The sequence below is a fragment of the Panicum virgatum genome, chromosome 1N, assembly GCF_016808335.1.
Source record: "Panicum virgatum strain AP13 chromosome 1N, P.virgatum_v5, whole genome shotgun sequence".
Classification (NCBI taxonomy): Eukaryota; Viridiplantae; Streptophyta; class Magnoliopsida; order Poales; family Poaceae; genus Panicum; species Panicum virgatum.
The window spans coordinates 55,974,986-55,992,929 of NC_053145.1; the positions used below are offsets into that span (position 1 = coordinate 55,974,986).

Below are 17,944 nucleotides of genomic sequence, written 5' to 3' on the forward strand. Positions count from 1 at the left end.
CCACGCCGATTGGAGTCTTCCCACGCCTTGGAATCGATTTGGGGTGAGGATTTGGGGAAGAAGAGTTTGGAAAGTGGAGGGAGCTCGGGAGGGCTAGCTAGGCACGGGGTGAGACTGAGGAAGTTGGTGAGAGAGGGAGTGGGGTTTAAATGATGTGGGGCCAACAAAACGGTTGAGTCAGCCCCCAACCGGTCAGACCAGTTGCCCAGACCGGTCAGGCCCAGGCTGACAGAATCAAGTTTGAGTTAGTGATTTGTCGCATGAGTTTTGAACTAATAACTGTGGTTAGTTTAATTATAGGTGATTAACACCTGTGGTGTTACACATGGCCACCGTGTTTCGGGGCCTCGCCGCGAGCCCCGTCACAGATGCAGCGACCGTCCAAGCGCTGCGTACGTGCCGGCCTGATACGGTGATGATCGAGATAAAGAGGAAATCCGGAAGCTCCGTCGCATGTGAGCACACCGGAGCTCTAGTACATGGGCCGTGTTTGGATCCAATGGCTAGAGCTATTTGAGCTAGAGCTAATTAGCTCAAGCAAATAGCCCTCCAATAAAATAGCCTTTGACATGTTTGGATCCTAGAGCTATTTAGCCTTTAAAGTACATTTTCCCAATCATTGGAGTCATATTACCTCTCTTACTATGGTGGGTTCCACCTAAAATAGCTCAAATAATCACTCCTTGGGTGGGATATTTTTTTGAGGTATGCTATTTGCAAATAGCCAAGAACTAGACCTCATGTTTGGAAATTTTAGGCTATTTTGAGCTATTTTAGTCTAAAATTAGCTCTAGCCATTCATCCAAACACGCCCATGGTTGATTGCTCACAGTTCCAACAAAGTGCTGAAGGGACTTGTCACCGAAAGCACCCACATCCCGCGCCACCGGGCCCCATGCACTGCAGATTTGCTACCGGTTCAAAGACCCCCGAACCGACAGCAGAGTAGCACACAACCTGAAAAGCGTAGTAGAACGCGCGTTCACTCGGTGGGGGTAGCTACGACGAATGACGCAGTCAAATAGTACTCTCCAATATCCAACAACCAGAGGTTATAAAGAAATTCGGGGGATTACAAGTACGTAGGCATCTTTGGATGCCCAACGGCTGGTCCAGATTCTTGACGGATTTGGTGATGGTAACAAACAATGCCGTCACCGGGCGCTGCTGACCTCACCACCAGCCACCAGGCAGGCAAACGCTAACGCCAGGCGGAGGCGACGGTGACCACGCGCCCCATCCACCCGACCCCGAGCCGGCCGCTCTCCAGCTTCACGTCGAACCCCGGGCGGGCGTGGCCGAGCCGCGCCTTGACGCGGTCGGCGACGCCCTGCCCGATCGCCAGCGGCCGCAGCCCCGCCATGCCGAACCGGGCGCGCCACTTGCCGAACACCTCGCACCGCTCCAGCCGGTCGGGCCCCTCCCGCGCCACGGCGTTGGCCACCTTGCCGGCCAGAGCCGCCTCCGCGCGGGCCCTCTGCGCGCTGTCGCGGGCCAGGGTCGCGTCCAGGGACTCCAGCACCGCGCCGTAGTGCGCGCACGCGTTGGCGAACCGCGCCGCCAGCGGCGCCGTGTTCGTGTTCAGCTCCTGCTCCGCCAGCGCCACCACGCGCGGGCCCAGCGCGCGCACGCGCCGGAGGAGCTCGTCGCGCGGGTTCGCCGGGGACACGCTCTCGTCGGGGACGCGCGAGAGCGCGAACGCGAGGTTCACGGCCACCGCCTCGCCGGGCTCGCACCCGAGCCTCAACGCGTCGACCTCGCTCGGTCGGCAGCTGACGGCGTTGAACCGGAACTCCAGCCCGGCTTGCTGGGCGTGCCTCTGGAGCCGCTGGCCGGTGGCCGCGAGCGCCTGCGCCAGAGCCGGCGTGAACGGCGACGTCGGGTCGGCGACGGCCGTGACCTTGAGACAGATGCCCGCCACGCGGCGGCTGGCGAGGGCGTGGATGAGGGCGATGTGCTGCGCGAGGCTGACGTCGAAGTCGATCAGGTGGATGACGCGCTGGCCGGCCACGGCGTCGAGGATGGCGAGGTTGGCGCCGTGGAGGGCAAGGCCGAAGCAGGGGGAGACGTCGTGCAGGAGCTGGCACGCCGCGCGCAGCTCGGCGCCGCAAAGGTCCGCGAGCTGTTGAGACGAGGGCGGGCTGTTGCGGGAGGAGAGGGCGGCCGCCATCATGGCCACCAGCCTCTGCTCCGCGTCGCCGCGCGGGTTAGCAGCCGTCTTCAGGGCCGCAAGGTGAGCAGCGGCCGTGGCGCGGTCGCCGTCGGCCATGGCAGCGGCGTCCTCGGACAGGAGCTGCCGCAACGAGGCCGCCGAGGTCGGCGGCGAGCTGGACGCTGTGGACGAAGCCGTGGACGAAGAGGCAGAGCTCGCCGGCGACCTTGATACGGGCACGGAGTTGTAGTTGCTCGTCGCGCTCGCCATGGGAAGAGCCGGCAGTGGCGCAGCGGTGATGGAGTTGAGCTCCTGCATCGTGTTTCCCCCCGCTGAGGTGGTGACCGTGGAGCCGCACGCGCTCCCCTCCGCCTCTGCCTCGGCGTTGTCGTCGTCGCCCAGCAGCTGCTTCTCCAGCTCCTGCAGCAACACCATCTCCCTTGCCTTCGCGGGCCTCGCAGCTGCCGGTCCCCCAGGCACCGCCTGAGCGGGCTGCAGGGGCGCGGGCGGCGCAGCCACCACCTGTCGCTGCATCGCCACCGGCGGCGGCGTCGCCATGCGTGTCGCGGTGGTGAGCGACGAGAGCGTCGACGACGGCTGCGGCGAGAGCCCGGCAAAGCCACCCGAGCCGCGCGAGGCGGCCCTCGCCAGCACGGCCCCGACGTCGATCGGCGGGTGCGCGCCCTGCGCCTGCGCCGCGACTCGCTGCCTCACCGCGCGCAGGTACAGCGCCTGCTGCCACCGCTCCACCTCGGCCAGGCTCCTCTTCAGCACCCCGCCGGTCGCCCCGGCCGCCGCGTCCTGCCGCGGCTGCTGCTGCCTCGCCGACGGCGCCTGCGCCGCCGAGCCGACGCCGTAGCCGTAGGCGTACCCCCGGCGAGGGTCGCACCACGCGGGGTCCATGCCGCCGAGGACGCCCAGAGCACGCAAGGGCAGCAGAGACGCCGCACGGGAGCAGGCAGGCCCGGTTACGAGAGAGAATGGCAGGCAGACGGGATGGGACGAGTCCACCGTGCAGAGGTGGTGGTGGAAGAAACCGTGGCGAGAAACCGGCCGTGCCCATTCAATTCCTTGCTCCGCTAATAAAGCGCCTGCGTTCGGACGCCCGCCGCCCGCCCGCCCTGACGGTGCGAACCAGCGCGTAGGCTTTTGCTTTGCTTGGGATCCGACGCCAACGTCCGGGTGCGGCAGCAGTGACGCTGACGGCGTGGCCGTGGCCGCGTGGGGCTGCGCCTGCGGTTGGGCGAATTGACCGATCGGTGGGTGCGGGGCTTTTACCTGGCTGGCTGGGACGAGGAGGATGGATGGGAATGGGAATCCTCGTCGCGTCGAGAAGTCCGTGTCTGGAGCACAAAGGTTTTGTTTTGACTGCGAAAATACGCGAGGGCTGCTCCGCTGCTTCCGTATGCACGGAGCACGGTATGGACGGTGTGGTGTGCTGTGGTGATGGTGAAACCGCCGGGTGCAGCGTACGTATTCGGCGTGCGTAAGTAACGACGAGGTTCGGGGACGGGCAGGTGGTGAAGTGGACACGTTGAGGTGACGGCGACGGCCGACGAGGAGCGTGGTGGTGTGGATGCGAAAACGGTGAGCGCGAGGAGGACGTTCGCGTCAAGCGGTCGAGGTTTGCTCCTGGCCAGGACGCCACCGTCTCCACTAGAAGTGTAAATGGATGACTCTTAATTGCATCTACAATTAGACTTGATCATTTGTCGGATCGGATTAGATTTGGGTTGGATCACTTTAGATTTCGGGTCTAAAAATATGAGCCCACACCAACCCATGACATGGTCGGGTCGGGTTGGGTCGGATTGATCCGTATTTTTGTATTAATTTTTGGATTAGATCGGTTTTTTTTATTTCGAGTCAAATATTTCGGCCCATACCCGACCCGTCACTTGGTCGGGTTGGGTCAGGTCGGATTTTTTATATGGGTTGGATTGTGTTTATCGGGTTGGGTGGCCCATGATTAGGTCTACCTATAATCCTCCTCAGTTAAAATATTTGTACTATTTTTTAAAATAAAATACTATTATAAAAAATAGTACAAATATTTGAACTAAATATAGTTGGAGGTGCAACTAAGAATCACTTTTTTGCACCCTGGTCTCCACAGACCACGAGGCCTCTGCACCCGCGGCCGCCGCTGCACCGTAAGTGATGCCACCGACTAAGGGTAGGTTTGTTTGAGTTGTAGTTTTTGGAGCTTTTGTGAAAACTGTTGTTGGTTGTTACTTCTAAGAAAATTAATAATATCTTTTAGATGATGTTTATAATAACTTTTTGGAATAAAAAAGCTACAAAAAGCAATGAAAACTAAGCTTTTTAAGTTTATATATAAACTCATATTTTCTTAACTTTTAATTTTTTCAGAAGGGACATAAAAAATTCGTTGTTTGTCTGACCTTCTATCTTTTCACGCTGAATAGCTACTTGGAAGCTCAACATGGTCTAAGATTGGTTACCGGCTTACCGCTGTGAACGACTTTCACTGCTAGCACGCTCATTGGTGCGGACGAAAAAACCTCGAAAACATGTGACGACCACGGACAAGTGGACAGTGGCGCGCTTATCTAATTAAGTGAGGTGGTAAAAGGATAATACAGTTGCAAAATATAGTAATATTTTTTGGGGAGGTAGTCTCTCAAGAGTTGGTCGTGCGTGGGACGCAACGAAGTTAGCTAGAAAGAGAACTTTCCACCCTACCACTTTTGAGTGTGGATGGATTTATACAACTGCCTCGCTAATTCCTCCCCAGACTCCAGTGTCGATTCACACACTGTATCTAGTTTCTGTATGAATTCGCAATCTGTCTCGTACGGTCGTACCTGTTGGTTCGTATTTTTTAGCAGTGCCAGTACTTACGACCCACTAGGTCCATATATACTACTGTCTTGAAATTCCACGTGGTATGAGCTTGTATCCGTTTGCTGCTATATACGGATTTACAAAACAGCATGATGGCTTTAGGCATTCAGCTAAGATTTAATTAAGATAGATATATTTGTGGAGAAGGAGATAATATAATCGACAAATTTTTTTTTGAAACTAAATATTTGAAAAAATTATATTTTCTACCAGCAAGTCATATCCGGAGGGTTCTAAAATATCGATTGGAACATTGTTGTGAATGTCATTGTCCACGTGTTCTCTACGATGGCGGCTAGTACACGGGCAATTGGATGCTAAGGTTGTCATCCCATGCTTTGGCACGCCACTAGTGTATAATATGCGCTAGAATTTTTTAAAAAGAAAAATGGCATGATTCTTGGGTGTTATAACCAACTAGGCCACTGCTACAAGCCTCACGGATAAAGCTATTTACATAGCAGTTCCTGTATTGCTTGCGGCATCTGACCTTTCCCCGCGAGGCCAAACGGGCAAAGTCGTTGCACCTTTTTCTTCTCAACAGTTGGCCCAACCCTTTTTTCTTCTTCAGTATACATAGCACTACGTTTTATTTTTGTAGGGACAAAACCGCACGATTCGCATAAAAAAGATCCATATTGTACGTTCCGAGGCCAAACGTTACGAAACGCACGATGGCACGTGGGTCCAGATGGTGCAGGACCATCGATCGACAGCGGAGTGTATGATACAGGTAAGTGGTCAACGCCTCCTTTTTAGTGGAACCGGCCCCGTAAGGCCCCACCTGGAGCGGTTCTCAGACCCCAGCTGGGTCCCAGCGGCCCCAGCGGCCGCCGCCTGGCGTTTGTTGCTTGTTCGCTCCTCCCTCGGCCGATAAAAGTGCTCGCGCTCACGTGGCATCGATACATGCCACGAGTCAGGCTGCCACGAGTGGCCCGTGTATGGAATCGCATGCCACATTGTTTAGTTGGTGAAAAAGTTTAGATTTGGGTATTGTAGCACATTTCGTTGTTATTTAACAATTAATATTCAATCATAAATTAATTAATATTATTATATTCGTCTCGTAGAAATTAGTTAGACTGTATAATTAGTTAATTTTTTTAATTACATTTAATATTTCATGGATGCATGTATTTGAAAATTTGATGTGACGGATACTATATTGAAAAATTTGGCAACTAACCGCTGCCCTAGTTTTGGGCTTTGGCCTCTCCTGCAGAGATCTCAGGTGCCGGCCGGTTTGGGTTTTCGCGGGGCGGCGATAGTGTGCTGGGTTTTGTTTGGTTTTGTCATGTGTTATTTTGACTGTTAATTATGGTATCAAACAAACTTAGTTTATAAAATCAATTTCAGAACCCTCGTGTTAGTGATCCTAAAGAATCTAATGATGTCTTTAACGCACGATTAGAGGATGATACTGTAGCATCACTGTAGCAAATCATCGATTAATTACCGTCATTAGATTCGTCGCGAAAAATTACACCTATCTCTAAAAAAATTTTGCAAATAGACTTTATTTAGTATACTGTATATGTGAAATTCTGTTTTCAGAAAGCGTGCGCTTGCAAAACCAAACAAAGCCCTGCTTTCGCTTCCTCGTTCAGGCGTGGTTCGGAGTTCCGAAGACGATGCGAGGACAGAGGCCTTGTTTGGTTGGTGCTAGATTTCTAGCACCAATAAATAGTAAAAAAATTTAATCAATAATTACGGTGTCAAACAAAGTCAGTTTACAAAACCAACTTCAGAACCCCTGCGCTAGTGACTATAAAGAATCTAACGAGGCCTTTGACCGCGCGATTAGAGGATGAGTACTGTAGCAACACTGTGGCAAATCATCGATTAATTACCGTCATTAGATTCGTCGCGAAAAGTTACACCCATCCCTAAAAAAGTTTTGCAAATAAACTTTATTTAGTGCTTCATGCATGCAAGATTCTTTTTTCGGGATGTGTGCGTGCTAGAAATCTAGCACATCCAAACAAGTCCAGAGTGCTCTCGTCGCCGGCAACGCTTTCTTTTCTACTGCTACCGTTACCGTGCATGTTCTCCATAACGGGACAATAAATATCAAATACAAACGAAAGTGCTACAATATTTTACAGCGAAAACTTTATGTTGTTTAGATGCGTAAAGTTTTAGGTGTAAAATACTTTAGTACTTTCGATTGTATTTGGTAATTTTTATCCGATCATGGGTTAATTAAGCTCAAAAGATTCGTCTCGCAAATTATAGACAAACTGTGTAATTAATTATTTTGTTTAGCTACATTTAATACTTCATGCATGTATTCAAAGATTCGATGTGACAGAAAATCTTGTAAAGTTTTGGAATTTTGAAGACAACTAAACAAGTGTAAGAGCTAGAACTGTCTCTTGAGGTCTGCGCTTGCTGCTGACTTGCGCAAGACGCTCTTGCAGCTCTTGCTAGTAGGGTTTTAAATCCCGACCGGAACCGGTCCGGAAACCGCAGTTACCGGTCAAAACCGGTCCGGACCGGTTCCGGTTCCGGCCGGTTTCAAACCGGTTAAAAAAACATAAAATTCTTTAAAAAATTCCTAAAAATACTTCAAGTTGCGACGAATCTAATAGTGTCATATTTTTTCAAATATTTGTTCATTTAGTATACTTTGCGAGTATTTGAAGTTAAACAAAAAAAGCATGCATACAAAAATATACAAATACAATGTAAAACATGTTATACAATATAAAAATAGTATAAAAGAGTGTTGGAGGGTTCATTTATGCTAAAATATGTTATACAAACATTCATTTAGTATACTTTGCGGGAATTTGAATTTAAATCAAAAAAGAAAAAAAATTGAATTTGGCTGGTTACCACTCAAACCAACCGATTACCACTCAAATCGAACCGGTTTACCGGTCTAACCGGTCGGCTAACCGGTGGAAACTGGTTGAACTGCTGTTTTTTGTTTGAAATTTGAATTTGGTCGGTTTTTTTCGTAACCGATGAAACCGGTCCGGTTTACCAGAACCGACGGTCGGCATTTCGGTCCAAACGGTCGGTAAAAAAACCCTACTTGCTAGTTGCTTTGCTTGGGTCGGACGCTGGGCTTTTGGTCCGGTAATGGTTTACCGCTCGTCCCCATTCATCGTGTAGTACAATGCGAACCTGTTCGTTGTCGATGCACGTGAACACACGGAACCAGCAGTAACTCACGGAACCTGAAGGCCTGACCTGTGCTCTTTTGGGTCCTTTCCACGAAAACAACAGAGCGGAGCAGCCTTTTTTCTGATTTGTGGGTTGGGCTGTGTTTAATTCACGATTTTTTTTGGATTTGGATACTGTAGTAATTTCGTTGTTATTTGGTAATTAATAGTTAATTATAGACTAATTAGACTTAAAAGATTCATCTCGTCATTTCCAGTTGAACTGTGTAGTTAGTTATTTTGTTCGACTGTATTTAATGCTTCATATATGTCCAAAAATTTGATGTGACAGAAAATTTTGAAAATTTTTTAGAACTAAACATGTCGGTTTGCAGCGAGCTAGGCCTGCACTTTGAGAGACAACATAGACAGCGTCGCGTCCACCGTAATTTGTGGGAGAAGCGAACAAGGAATCGTCCGCATCGCCCGCTTTTGCCGGCCGTGCCCAACAGCCCAAGTGTCGGATGCGATGCGATGCGAGTGCTCGCCTAGGCACCAGGCACACCAAGCTGGCTCCAAGCAAAGCAAGAGAATCCGATCTGAGAGCAACTCGGCAATCCAGATGCGTTTTTTTAGCAGATACTCCAGATGCTTGTGCCGCTCGATCGGGTGGCTTAGGTGGCCTGCCACAGCTGCCGGCTGTCCTGAGGCTGCCCGCACCGGCGACCTGTAAACCATCCTTCAGTTCCAAAATATAGTAAAAAGAGCTGCAGCGGCATCCTTTATCCGATACGCGACCGAAGCGGAGGCCACCGTTTCCGCCAAATCGAGCGCACTCCGCGAAGCTTGCTAAACCGCGGACGTGGCGCGGGGCCCGCCTCGGCTGTTGCTGCCCCGTGGTCGGAAGGGAGCTGGAAGAGGGAAGGCGGAGAGGAGACGGAGGACCCCAGCGGCCGAGCTCCAGCTCGTGCAGGGGAGTGAGGGAGGAGAGGCGTCGGCGGCCGAACTCGAGGTCGAGCACGCCGACGGAGGGAGGAGGGGCGTTGGCGGCCGAACTCGAGGTCGAGCACACCGACGGAGGGAGCAGGGGCCTGCGCCGCCGCCTTGCCGCACTGGATCCGGCGAGGGGGAGGCAGAAGCAGCCGCCGCTCGAGCCGGGGCAGGTCGGACTCGGCAACGACGACGGTGCGACGAGCGGGCCTGGCGGCCAAGCGCCGCCGCGTGCCCGGCCGCCGTGCCTCCGCTCGCCGGCCTCCGCTTGCACCTCCGGCACCGCCGTGGCCGCGCACGGAGCTCCTCCACCGCCACCGCAAGGGCCGCGCGGAGACGCCGCTGCCACCCATTCGCCGCACTGCTCCCGTCCAACCTCGCCACGGCCTCTGCTCGACGCAACCTCCATCGCCACGGCCTCTGCTTCGCGCCTCCTTCACCGCCGGGGCAGCCACAAGCCCGCCGCCGTGCCGGGAGAGCCAGATCTGGAGGGAGTGCCGGCGCGGGGAGGGAAGGAGGCGGGACGGAGATCCCGCCGCCGCGGCGAAGCTCGAGCTCGGGCCGGGCCGCCGCAGACGAGGTTGAGGCCGGGCTTCATCGATTTGAGGGCACACGAACTCGAGGCCGGCCACCGCGCTCGCTGCGGCTCCGCGTTACCGAGGCCCCGGGTAGAGCGATGTGGCGGAGTGCGGACGGGAGCCGAGCGGCCGCGCGGAGTGCGGAAGTAGCCAAGTGGCCGCGCCACGAGAAGGGAGGGACGGAGGTGGAGCCGCGAGGAGGGCCCTGCACGCCTCGCCGAGCAGAGCCACCATGCACGGCCATGGCGCGGCAGGGCGAGGGGGCGTGGCGAGGCGAGGCGAGGGGACTGGGGCGTGGCGAGGCGGCCAGGGAGCGGCGAAGCAGCCATGGCACGGCAGGGCGAGGGGGCGCGGCGAGGCGTCCAGAGCGCGGCAGGGCGAGGCCGAGGTGCTCCGGAAGCGGCGGCGATGCAGGAGGGCCGAAGGGGGCGGAGGCGGAGGAGGAAGGCCGCGAGGAGGAGGGCTCGGGGCCCGGGGCGAGGCCAGCGCCGGTGATCGGGGTGGCGCCCTGCCTCGCCGCGCCGCCGCCATGGGCGGGGCATGCTCTGCCGTGGGGAGAGAGAGAATGGGGAGAGAGGGTACCGGGTGTAAAGAAAAATGAAAAAAAAAAGTTTGACGCATGGCCCTCACCAGAAGTAGTTGAAATAGACGATGTGTATAGAGTATGAACGAGTGCGGAGAAAATAGATAAAGATGAGAGAATATTAATGATTGTAATGAAATATATTTTTTAGAAGATAAATTTAGAGTATGACGAGTGCAGATAGCCTGATCTCGCGTTCGCAGGGCCAAGGCACTACACGAGGCCCAAGTGGCCAGCTGCTCCACCAAATTAAAACACAGGCCAAAGCCTAAACAGGAATCCATGACGATGACGGATCACGGGAACAACGACATGAACCGCGGTGTGCGGCCGACGGAGACGGTGAAACCGATAGTGGCGGCCGGGCCTGCACCACGGTCCACGGCGCAGTGCCTCTCGCGTGCTGGCATGATCTGGGCGGCTGGGGCCTACCCGGCTAGGCGCGCGCCTAGCATACGATCCACGCCGATGCTGTAGGAATGCAGTCAGTGCCGAGGCACGACCCGACCGCCACGGCGCCACCACCCGTTCAGCACTCTGCTCCCTCCCGGGTGCGGTGCGGGGAGTGAAAGCCGGCCTGAGTAGCGCCGGGGACGGCGGCGGATGGCACCACGGCGGGCCTGGAATTCGACGGATTTTGCTGCGCCGACGGAGAGCTGGCCATGCTCATGCATCCACGTTCCACGGGGAGGAAAAATCCTCTTCCGTTAGCCCGCGGGCTCAGGTAAAGCGGCAGAAAGCCTGAAACGAAGGAAAAGCGGACACCCACGGGGGCGGCGCCGTGGCTTCGAGCGATGGTGACGGCTGCTCGGTTCAATTCCAACTCGTGCTCTCTTGGCTCGGCGGGAATTCGCTCAGCGGTCATCGATGAGACCGCAGCCGGCAGCCGGCAGCCCGCAGCAGTGCAGCACACAACGGGCGAACTACGCAGGCACAGCCTGGCTCAAAATCGTCATTCTACTGAGCTCCGTGCTTGGGGTACACGGTGTAGGAAAGGTAGATTGTATATCAATCGTAAGTCGTATTGCTCGAGCCTTTTGGATTGATTATATAGGAAGCACAAGGTTCAAGGGCAAGTAGCCTCTCTTAGAAATAAGTAAGATTATTTCCTGATTAAAATCAATCCTAAGCTAATTATATCCAAAATTGCCTGATATACTCTAACACACAAATGAGGATCATTCCATCGCCATTTTCCTCAAATGTGGGCTGCGGGACCTATGGCCAACGCGGGGTAGGGGCACAAGGCCATGGCGACCTTTCTTCCATCCTGACCCCGTCGGTATAGATGTCCATTCGGGCCGCCAGGCCCGGCCCGAGTCCGGGCCTGCTCTGGCCCGGTCACCTCCGGGCCATGTCTGACACGGCTCTATTACTTAGCGGGCCGTATCGGGGCAGCCCACCGGCTGCGCCGACGGCCTAGGCACGGGCCCATGGGCCTGTTTCGTGGCGGGCCGGCCCAAAAAGCACGGTGGCTCCACCGTGCTCGTGTCGTCCGCTGCCCGCCGGCCTTGCCGGCTCCGCTCGCCGCGCACGCTCCCGCCGCCGGCGCCCGCTCCTACCGCATGTCTGCCGACGCGCCCGCGCCACCCCTTCCGATGCCTATCGCTGCCGGCAGTGACTGGGCGAGGGAGATTCGCGAGCGGCAGCGTGCTGCAGGTCTGGTGGAGCCGCCGCCGGTGTCTGGTGGAGCCGTGGAGCCGCGGCCGCCGTCGGGGTAGGCGCCTGTCGCCGAGATCTGGCCGAAGCGTTGTCCGTCGGGGTCTATGAAGGAGCCCGCCGCCGAATCTGTGGAGGAAGGCTCGGGCGGAGCCACAGAGGGGAGGCAATGAGGGAGGGAGGCAGCGGCTCGATCCAGTGTGGGAGGGGAGCGCCGGAGCGATCGAGGAGCGCCGGAGGTGGAGGAGAGGAGGGGGGAGCGGCGCCGAAGGTGGAGATCTGGAGGAGAGGAGGGGGAGCGCCGGAGCGGCATTGGCACCGGCGGCAGAGACTTGGAGGAGGGTGAGCTGCATTGGTGGAAATGAGGGGGAGGGGGGTCAACGGAAAGGCGCAGATGGAGGGAGGCCGGAGGCGGAGACTACTGGGCTGGGGCCGGGAGGTTGGGGCAGATTACATTATGGGTTCCGACATCGGGCTAACATCAGGCCGGCCTTTTAATTTCGTGCCGAGCTTTGCCAGCCCACGGGCTGGGGTGACGGCCCAAGCCCGAGCGCGGTTGACGAGCCGAGCTAGCCCGGACGCGGCGGAGAGCGAGCGGGGCCGTGCTTGGGCCGAGCCAATGGGCTACGGGCTGCACGAACAACTATACCCGCCGGTGTTGTCGAGTCTTCCATCGGTGTACTTGCAATAGCCGAATTGAAGAATCTCGATGCAAGATAGGGTCATCTTCTGACAAGAGTGGCCAGCGGCGGAAGCCTCGGCGGTTCCCGCCAGCAACCGACAGGGTGGAGTAGAGGGAAAGGTGACTTGGCGGTCATTTAGGCCATAGCTCCATCTGGGCCGCAAACTATGGACCAAACGACTGAAATAGCCCCTTGTGTGGTCAAAGTAGATTTTGCAAATGATCCAAATTGGATTCCGATTATTCTCCAATCTCCATGCTCTAATATTTTACATAACATCCCCCTAAATTGAATCATGATTAATAGTAGCGATTCCATTTAGAGCGTATATTTACATTGGACCCCTTAATTCATATCGCAATTGATAATCGCGATCCGAATATTTGCAAAAACTCCCCTAGAATGGATATAATACTTACACATTAGGTTTTTCTTCTGCCATCCTCGTTGTTTCTTAATGGCCGTGCCCTTCCTCCAGTCAGCCGCCGGCGGCAACATGGACGACGGAGTTGGAGGGCTGTGCAGTGGTGAAAGAATATATCCATGCCATCTCCGTTGTTGTTTTTTTCACTAAGGGTCACGCCCGAATTTCATTACTTTGCGGAAGCAAGGAACTAAGGTTCAGGTTCAGCGCAACATAAATAGAAGTCAAAACCGCCCTCAAAAAAAAGAGAAAATTCCCTGGAAGGCCCTGGAACAAATCATGCTTCCTTCTATGGCCCTGAAGGGTTGAAACTTCCCTCTTTGACCCGATTTTTATGTTGCATCCCTTGTATGGCCTTCCCGTGATCTTCGTGGCTGCTCCGTTAGGCGGCCCGCCAACGCCGTCCTTCCAGCGCAGCCACGGGGCTCTCGGCGCCCAACTGACAGGTGGGGCCCGCCCCTTCCCCAACCTCCCCCGAGGGGAGCCCCGGCCCCGTGCCGCGCGCCGGCCCCGGCGAGTTCGCTCCCGCTTGGCTCGCATGCGCCCAGCGGAGGGGCCACGACGGGCGGCCGGAGCGGCCACGGCGGTGGCGAGCGGGCCGAGCGGCACCGGCACACGACGACGCGCGGGCCGGCGACGGTGGCAGCGCAGGGGAGTCTTGCCGGCGGCAGCTCGGCGGGGCAGAGTGGGTACAGCCAGCTCCCCTCCCCTATCTCTCTCCCCACTTCTTCCCCACACGGCCGGCGCTCCTCCTCCCTCTTCCTCGCCGGCGGTGGAAGATGCACGGGGCGGGCCCCGAATCCAGCCTGCGCGGCCATGGCGGCGCTTGGATCCAGCGCGGGTGGCCTCCCTCCCCGGCGCTCTGGCACGCGCGAGGGATTTGTCCCTCTGCACTCCGCCGGAGGACCGGCTCGAGCTCGAGCACCGCCGCTGCCCCTGCACCCCGGCGTCGGCGCCTCACCGGTGGATCTCGCGGCGGTGCCCTCCGCCCTGCTCTCCCTCCTCCCACAGCGGGGCCGCCTCCCCTCAGTGGCGCTCCTCCCTCCACGGCGGCCGCTTGCGGGGGGGCTGCTCGGCCCGGGGCGGGGCGGGCCTTCGCGGCGGCGCCGGGGCGGCCTGCGCGGCGGGGGCCGGGCTGCTCGGCTTTGCTCGAGCGGCCTGCTCCCTCCGGCGCGCCTCCTCGCCGGCTCCGGCGGCGGAGCCTCGCGCGGGCCGCCGTCTGCCTCTTCGTCTTCCTCGACCCGGCGCGAGCTCCTTCCTTCGGCGTCCGCGGCGGCCACGGTGGAGCAGAGCCTCGGCTGCCCGACAGTGGTGGCGGCGGTGGAGCCCGGGGCGGCGGCGGCGACCCATCCTCTGGTGCGGGCGCGCGCGAGCCAAGCGGGAGCGAGCTCGCCGGGGCCGGCGTGCGGCACGGGGCCGGGGCTCCCCAGGCGGGAGGTTGGAGCAGCGCGGAGAGGCGGAGCACGAGGGGTTGCGGCCGGGACAGGTGGGAGAGCTTGGCGGAGGGCATCCATGGCGCGCGCGGCGGGGCGGGCGGAGGGCATCCATGGCGGGCGGAGGGCGGGGGCGGGGGCGGGCGGGTGGGCTTGCCGGGACGAGGCCGGGGCTGGGGCTCTCCTGGTGGGAGGTTGGGGAAGGGGCGGGCCCCACCCGCCAGGTGCGGCGGACGGCCAGGGCCTGCATCGCGATGTCGGAGATGTGGAGTGGACGGGCGGCGGGGCGCTCCGTTAGATCTCGACAGAATTTCCAACGAGAGATAACGGGAAGACTATACAAGGGATGCAAAATAAAATGGAGTCTATATAAGGAAGTTTTTTTTTCTAGGGCCATACAAGGAAGCGCTATTTTTTTCAGGGCCTTGCAGGGAATTTTCCCCAAAAAAAAACAGAAGTCAAAACCAAACAAAAAAAAGTATCTTGCCCTGTTGGTTCTGACCGGCGAAGTACGCAGGCTCAGTCCTCCGCAGGCGTAGCACAGGCTAGGCCAGAGCCCACGATCATCCCGGCCGTAACTTCCACGTGGTGCTGCTGCTTGCAGAAGCTGGGCTCCCGTGCCAGTGCCACTAGCAAGTTTTTTTTGCATGTGTTGGCCCAAATCCATCATCTAGTGGGGAAGGACCAGTAAGGCCCGTTTGTGTTCTGTTGGGCCTCGCGGAGCTTCACGCCCGCCCTTGTCCTGCTATTCTACATTCTATGGTGGATATTTTAGCTCCCAAGGGCCAGGCCAGATGTCGCAACAAAAGCGTGCAGCCCCTCCTCCAGGCCTGGCCCTCCTCCTCCTCTCCTCTCTGATGAGAGAGATGAACAGCTGCAGTGCTGGGCTCCATGAGCAAACAGGAGCCATGCCGACTCCGGCGAGGCACCACTTTTACTCCCGGAACAGTGCGGTCGACGCGACGCATTTCCTTCCGGCCGGGCCACTGTGCTCCTGCGAAAAGGCGAGCGGTCGCGACGCCGACGCGTGACCAGGGTTTTTTTTATCCGACCGGTTCAACTGAACCGCCGGCCACCGGTTCCGGTTAACCGGACCGGTTGGACCGGTTACCGGTTCCGACCGGCCAAATTCAAAACCAAATTCAAACGTAGCCGTTCTAACGGTTAGAACCGGTTAGCCGGCCGGTTTGTTGGTAAAACCGGACCGGTTGCACCGGTTACCGGCCTTTTAACAAAATAAACCGACAGTTTTAAATTGGTTCCGTGGTGTGAAATAAAAGGAAATTTTAGTATGAACTATGCACATATTAATGTAAAATACCACACCAAAGTAACAATTTATAATTATGCAGAGATATACAATATTAATGCGCGTGCATACAAATACCATAGTCCTAATCGTGCCTACAAATACAGTAGTCACTTATACACATTAATAATAGTTCAACGTAAGAATGGGAAGACCCCCATTCTGGACGCCATTTGGTATTCGGCGATGGACATCACATTCAAACCTCGCACTCTAAGCAGTTCAGCCTTGTAGTCTTGCCAAGATTGCCCTGTCCACGCCGATGTTGTCTCCCATTCCTGAACTAACATAGTGTAAAAATGGGGGTCTTCCCATTCGTACACCCATCTCGTCTGTGGCTCCATGCTGATGTCAGGTATGGGATAGTGAAAATAGTGCCTAGAATCGCTATAGGAGGAAGAAGAGTACTGTGGAGTATCGTTGTCCGTCGGTCCAACCGTTCTCCTCGGCGATTCCGGTGCTCCATGATCGGGGTCCTGTGTAGCATGTGTGAACTGAGTCTCCCCTGCAATTAACCATATATAATAATTAGTACTCATAATCAGAAATAGGTGTGCATATATAGGTGCAATGTATACCTGTGAAACGAATGGGAATACCACCACCACTACCACCACCACCACCACCAGCAGCAGCATCTGCACCGTCACTACCGTCACCATCACCAGCGGAGCTGCTATCCCCAGTCTCTTGATACGGTGGACTACGCTCACCATCGCCATCATCTGTGGACGTGTCGCTGTTCACTGATTTTGCTGTTGCTTTTCCTTTTTGTTTTTGACGCTTCGAGTCACCCTTCGTATGCCCCTCTGGAATTTCCTCTTCCCTAGGTGAGTGTCACCCACATGTCTACGTGCCCAATCGCTGATGCAAGCATCCCCCGTAGTGTCACGTAGATCTGAGAGGTTTATTTGATCACTGACAATATGAGACGGGAGAGGGACGTCTCCGTCATCATCATCCTCGTCCAGAACTGGAGCGCGGTTAGATCGACCATATTCCATCCATTCCCGCACCGGATTATTCTCATCATAAAATGAAAGATGGGCCAGCTGATCGATAAAATCACCTTCTTCATGTATCGGTGGGCCGGAGACCTCCTCTAGTCGCAGACGAAGGTTGTAGTTGACATAGACCAGCTTGTTAAGTTTCTTGTGCGACAATCGATTGCGAACTTTTGTATGCAGCAAGGCAAAAGTACTCCAGTTGCGCTCGCATCCACTGGACGAACAACATTGTGAAACAAGCCGCATGGCAAGATACTGCAGCTTTGGAGTGCTTGATCCGAACATCATCCACCAGGACGCTGTATGTGCAACCAAGTATGTAAGCAATATATTCAAATATAGAGAAAACAACAATATGTTACGGAGTAACTCTTACATGGGGATGTCTTTGGATCCATCGCCATTCTCATTGCCATTTCACTGCCAAACTCGCCAACCTTCTGCCGAAACACCTCAAGCTCCTGCAATGCCTGCACGGCGCTCTGGACATCCGTCATGCGCTCAAAAGTATCCTTGAGTCCACGGAACATTTCTTGAGTTGGTTCCATCGTGTATGAATACCTCGGATTTAGGACAGCAGCTGCAAAATATAAATCACTTCAAATAAGCATAAGTTTCATAGAGTTCCAAAATAGATGACTCGTATAGTCTTACCTGGACCCACATACGTGCCTATGAAAAGGTCACGCATCCTATCGTCCATAACCTTAAGATACTCGTCCCGAGTGGAAACATTATTTCCAAAGAAAGATTGCAGCTCCTGTCTCGTATTCTGGTACGACATCACGACTTCGCACATGTTGGGCCGCTTGTCCTGATCAGCGAAGCGAAGGAACTTGTATATTGCTTGAACTGTGTCGATGACATATTTCAATCCGTCCCACCACTCCAAATTTGAAAACCTGGAATGAGTAAATCGACCATCGTCGGCCCAGTCCATGAATCACACATCAACGTGACGCCAAATAAGGGCCAGTCTTTCCGAAACTTTACGTACCTCGTCTTCAAGTCTTGCTCGTTCTGATCAAGGTACTTGCCATCAATATCCCGTCCAGTTGGTGATGCGATACCTTCACCTGCAAATATATGAAAATCATGAGATACAGAAATGTAAGCTCATAGGTGTCATACGAATGAAAGAAAACATA

The 17,944-nt window shown here is 55.5% G+C and overlaps 2 protein-coding genes across 2 annotated transcripts; both read right to left on the bottom strand.

The window, feature by feature from the left end:
• Positions 1 to 996: 996 nt before the first annotated feature.
• On the bottom strand, positions 997 to 3,541 carry LOC120656814 (scarecrow-like protein 8). The gene has a single exon (XM_039934997.1). The coding sequence runs from the start codon at positions 3,053 to 3,055 to the stop codon at positions 1,202 to 1,204; it is 1,854 nt and encodes a 617-aa protein (XP_039790931.1). The 5' UTR covers positions 3,056 to 3,541; the 3' UTR covers positions 997 to 1,201.
• Positions 3,542 to 16,863: 13,322 nt separating this feature from the next.
• LOC120653698 lies at positions 16,864 to 17,736 on the bottom strand. Its single transcript, XM_039931383.1, has 4 exons — positions 17,451 to 17,736; positions 17,173 to 17,376; positions 17,038 to 17,095; positions 16,864 to 16,891 (listed from the first exon to the last, which is right to left on the bottom strand). The coding sequence occupies exons 1-4, from the start codon at positions 17,734 to 17,736 to the stop codon at positions 16,864 to 16,866; spliced, it is 576 nt and encodes a 191-aa protein (XP_039787317.1).
• Positions 17,737 to 17,944: the final 208 nt, after the last annotated feature.

What these genes read in the sequence shown, in the direction of transcription:
- LOC120656814 (XM_039934997.1), bottom strand. Translation starts at nt 3,055, where the DNA reads ATGGACCCCGCGTGGTGCGACCCTCGCCGGGGGTACGCCTACGGCTAC.
- LOC120653698 (XM_039931383.1), bottom strand. Translation starts at nt 17,736, where the DNA reads ATGGACTGGGCCGACGATGGTCGATTTACTCATTCCAGGTTTTCAAAT. An exon ending in AGGCACGTATGTGGGTCCAG is followed by an intron (nt 17,377 to 17,450) that starts GTAAGACTATAC and finishes TATATTTTGCAG; the next exon opens with CTGCTGTCCTAAATCCGAGG. An exon ending in CTGCAGTATCTTGCCATGCG is followed by an intron (nt 16,892 to 17,037) that starts GCTTGTTTCACA and finishes GTCTGCGACTAG; the next exon opens with AGGAGGTCTCCGGCCCACCG.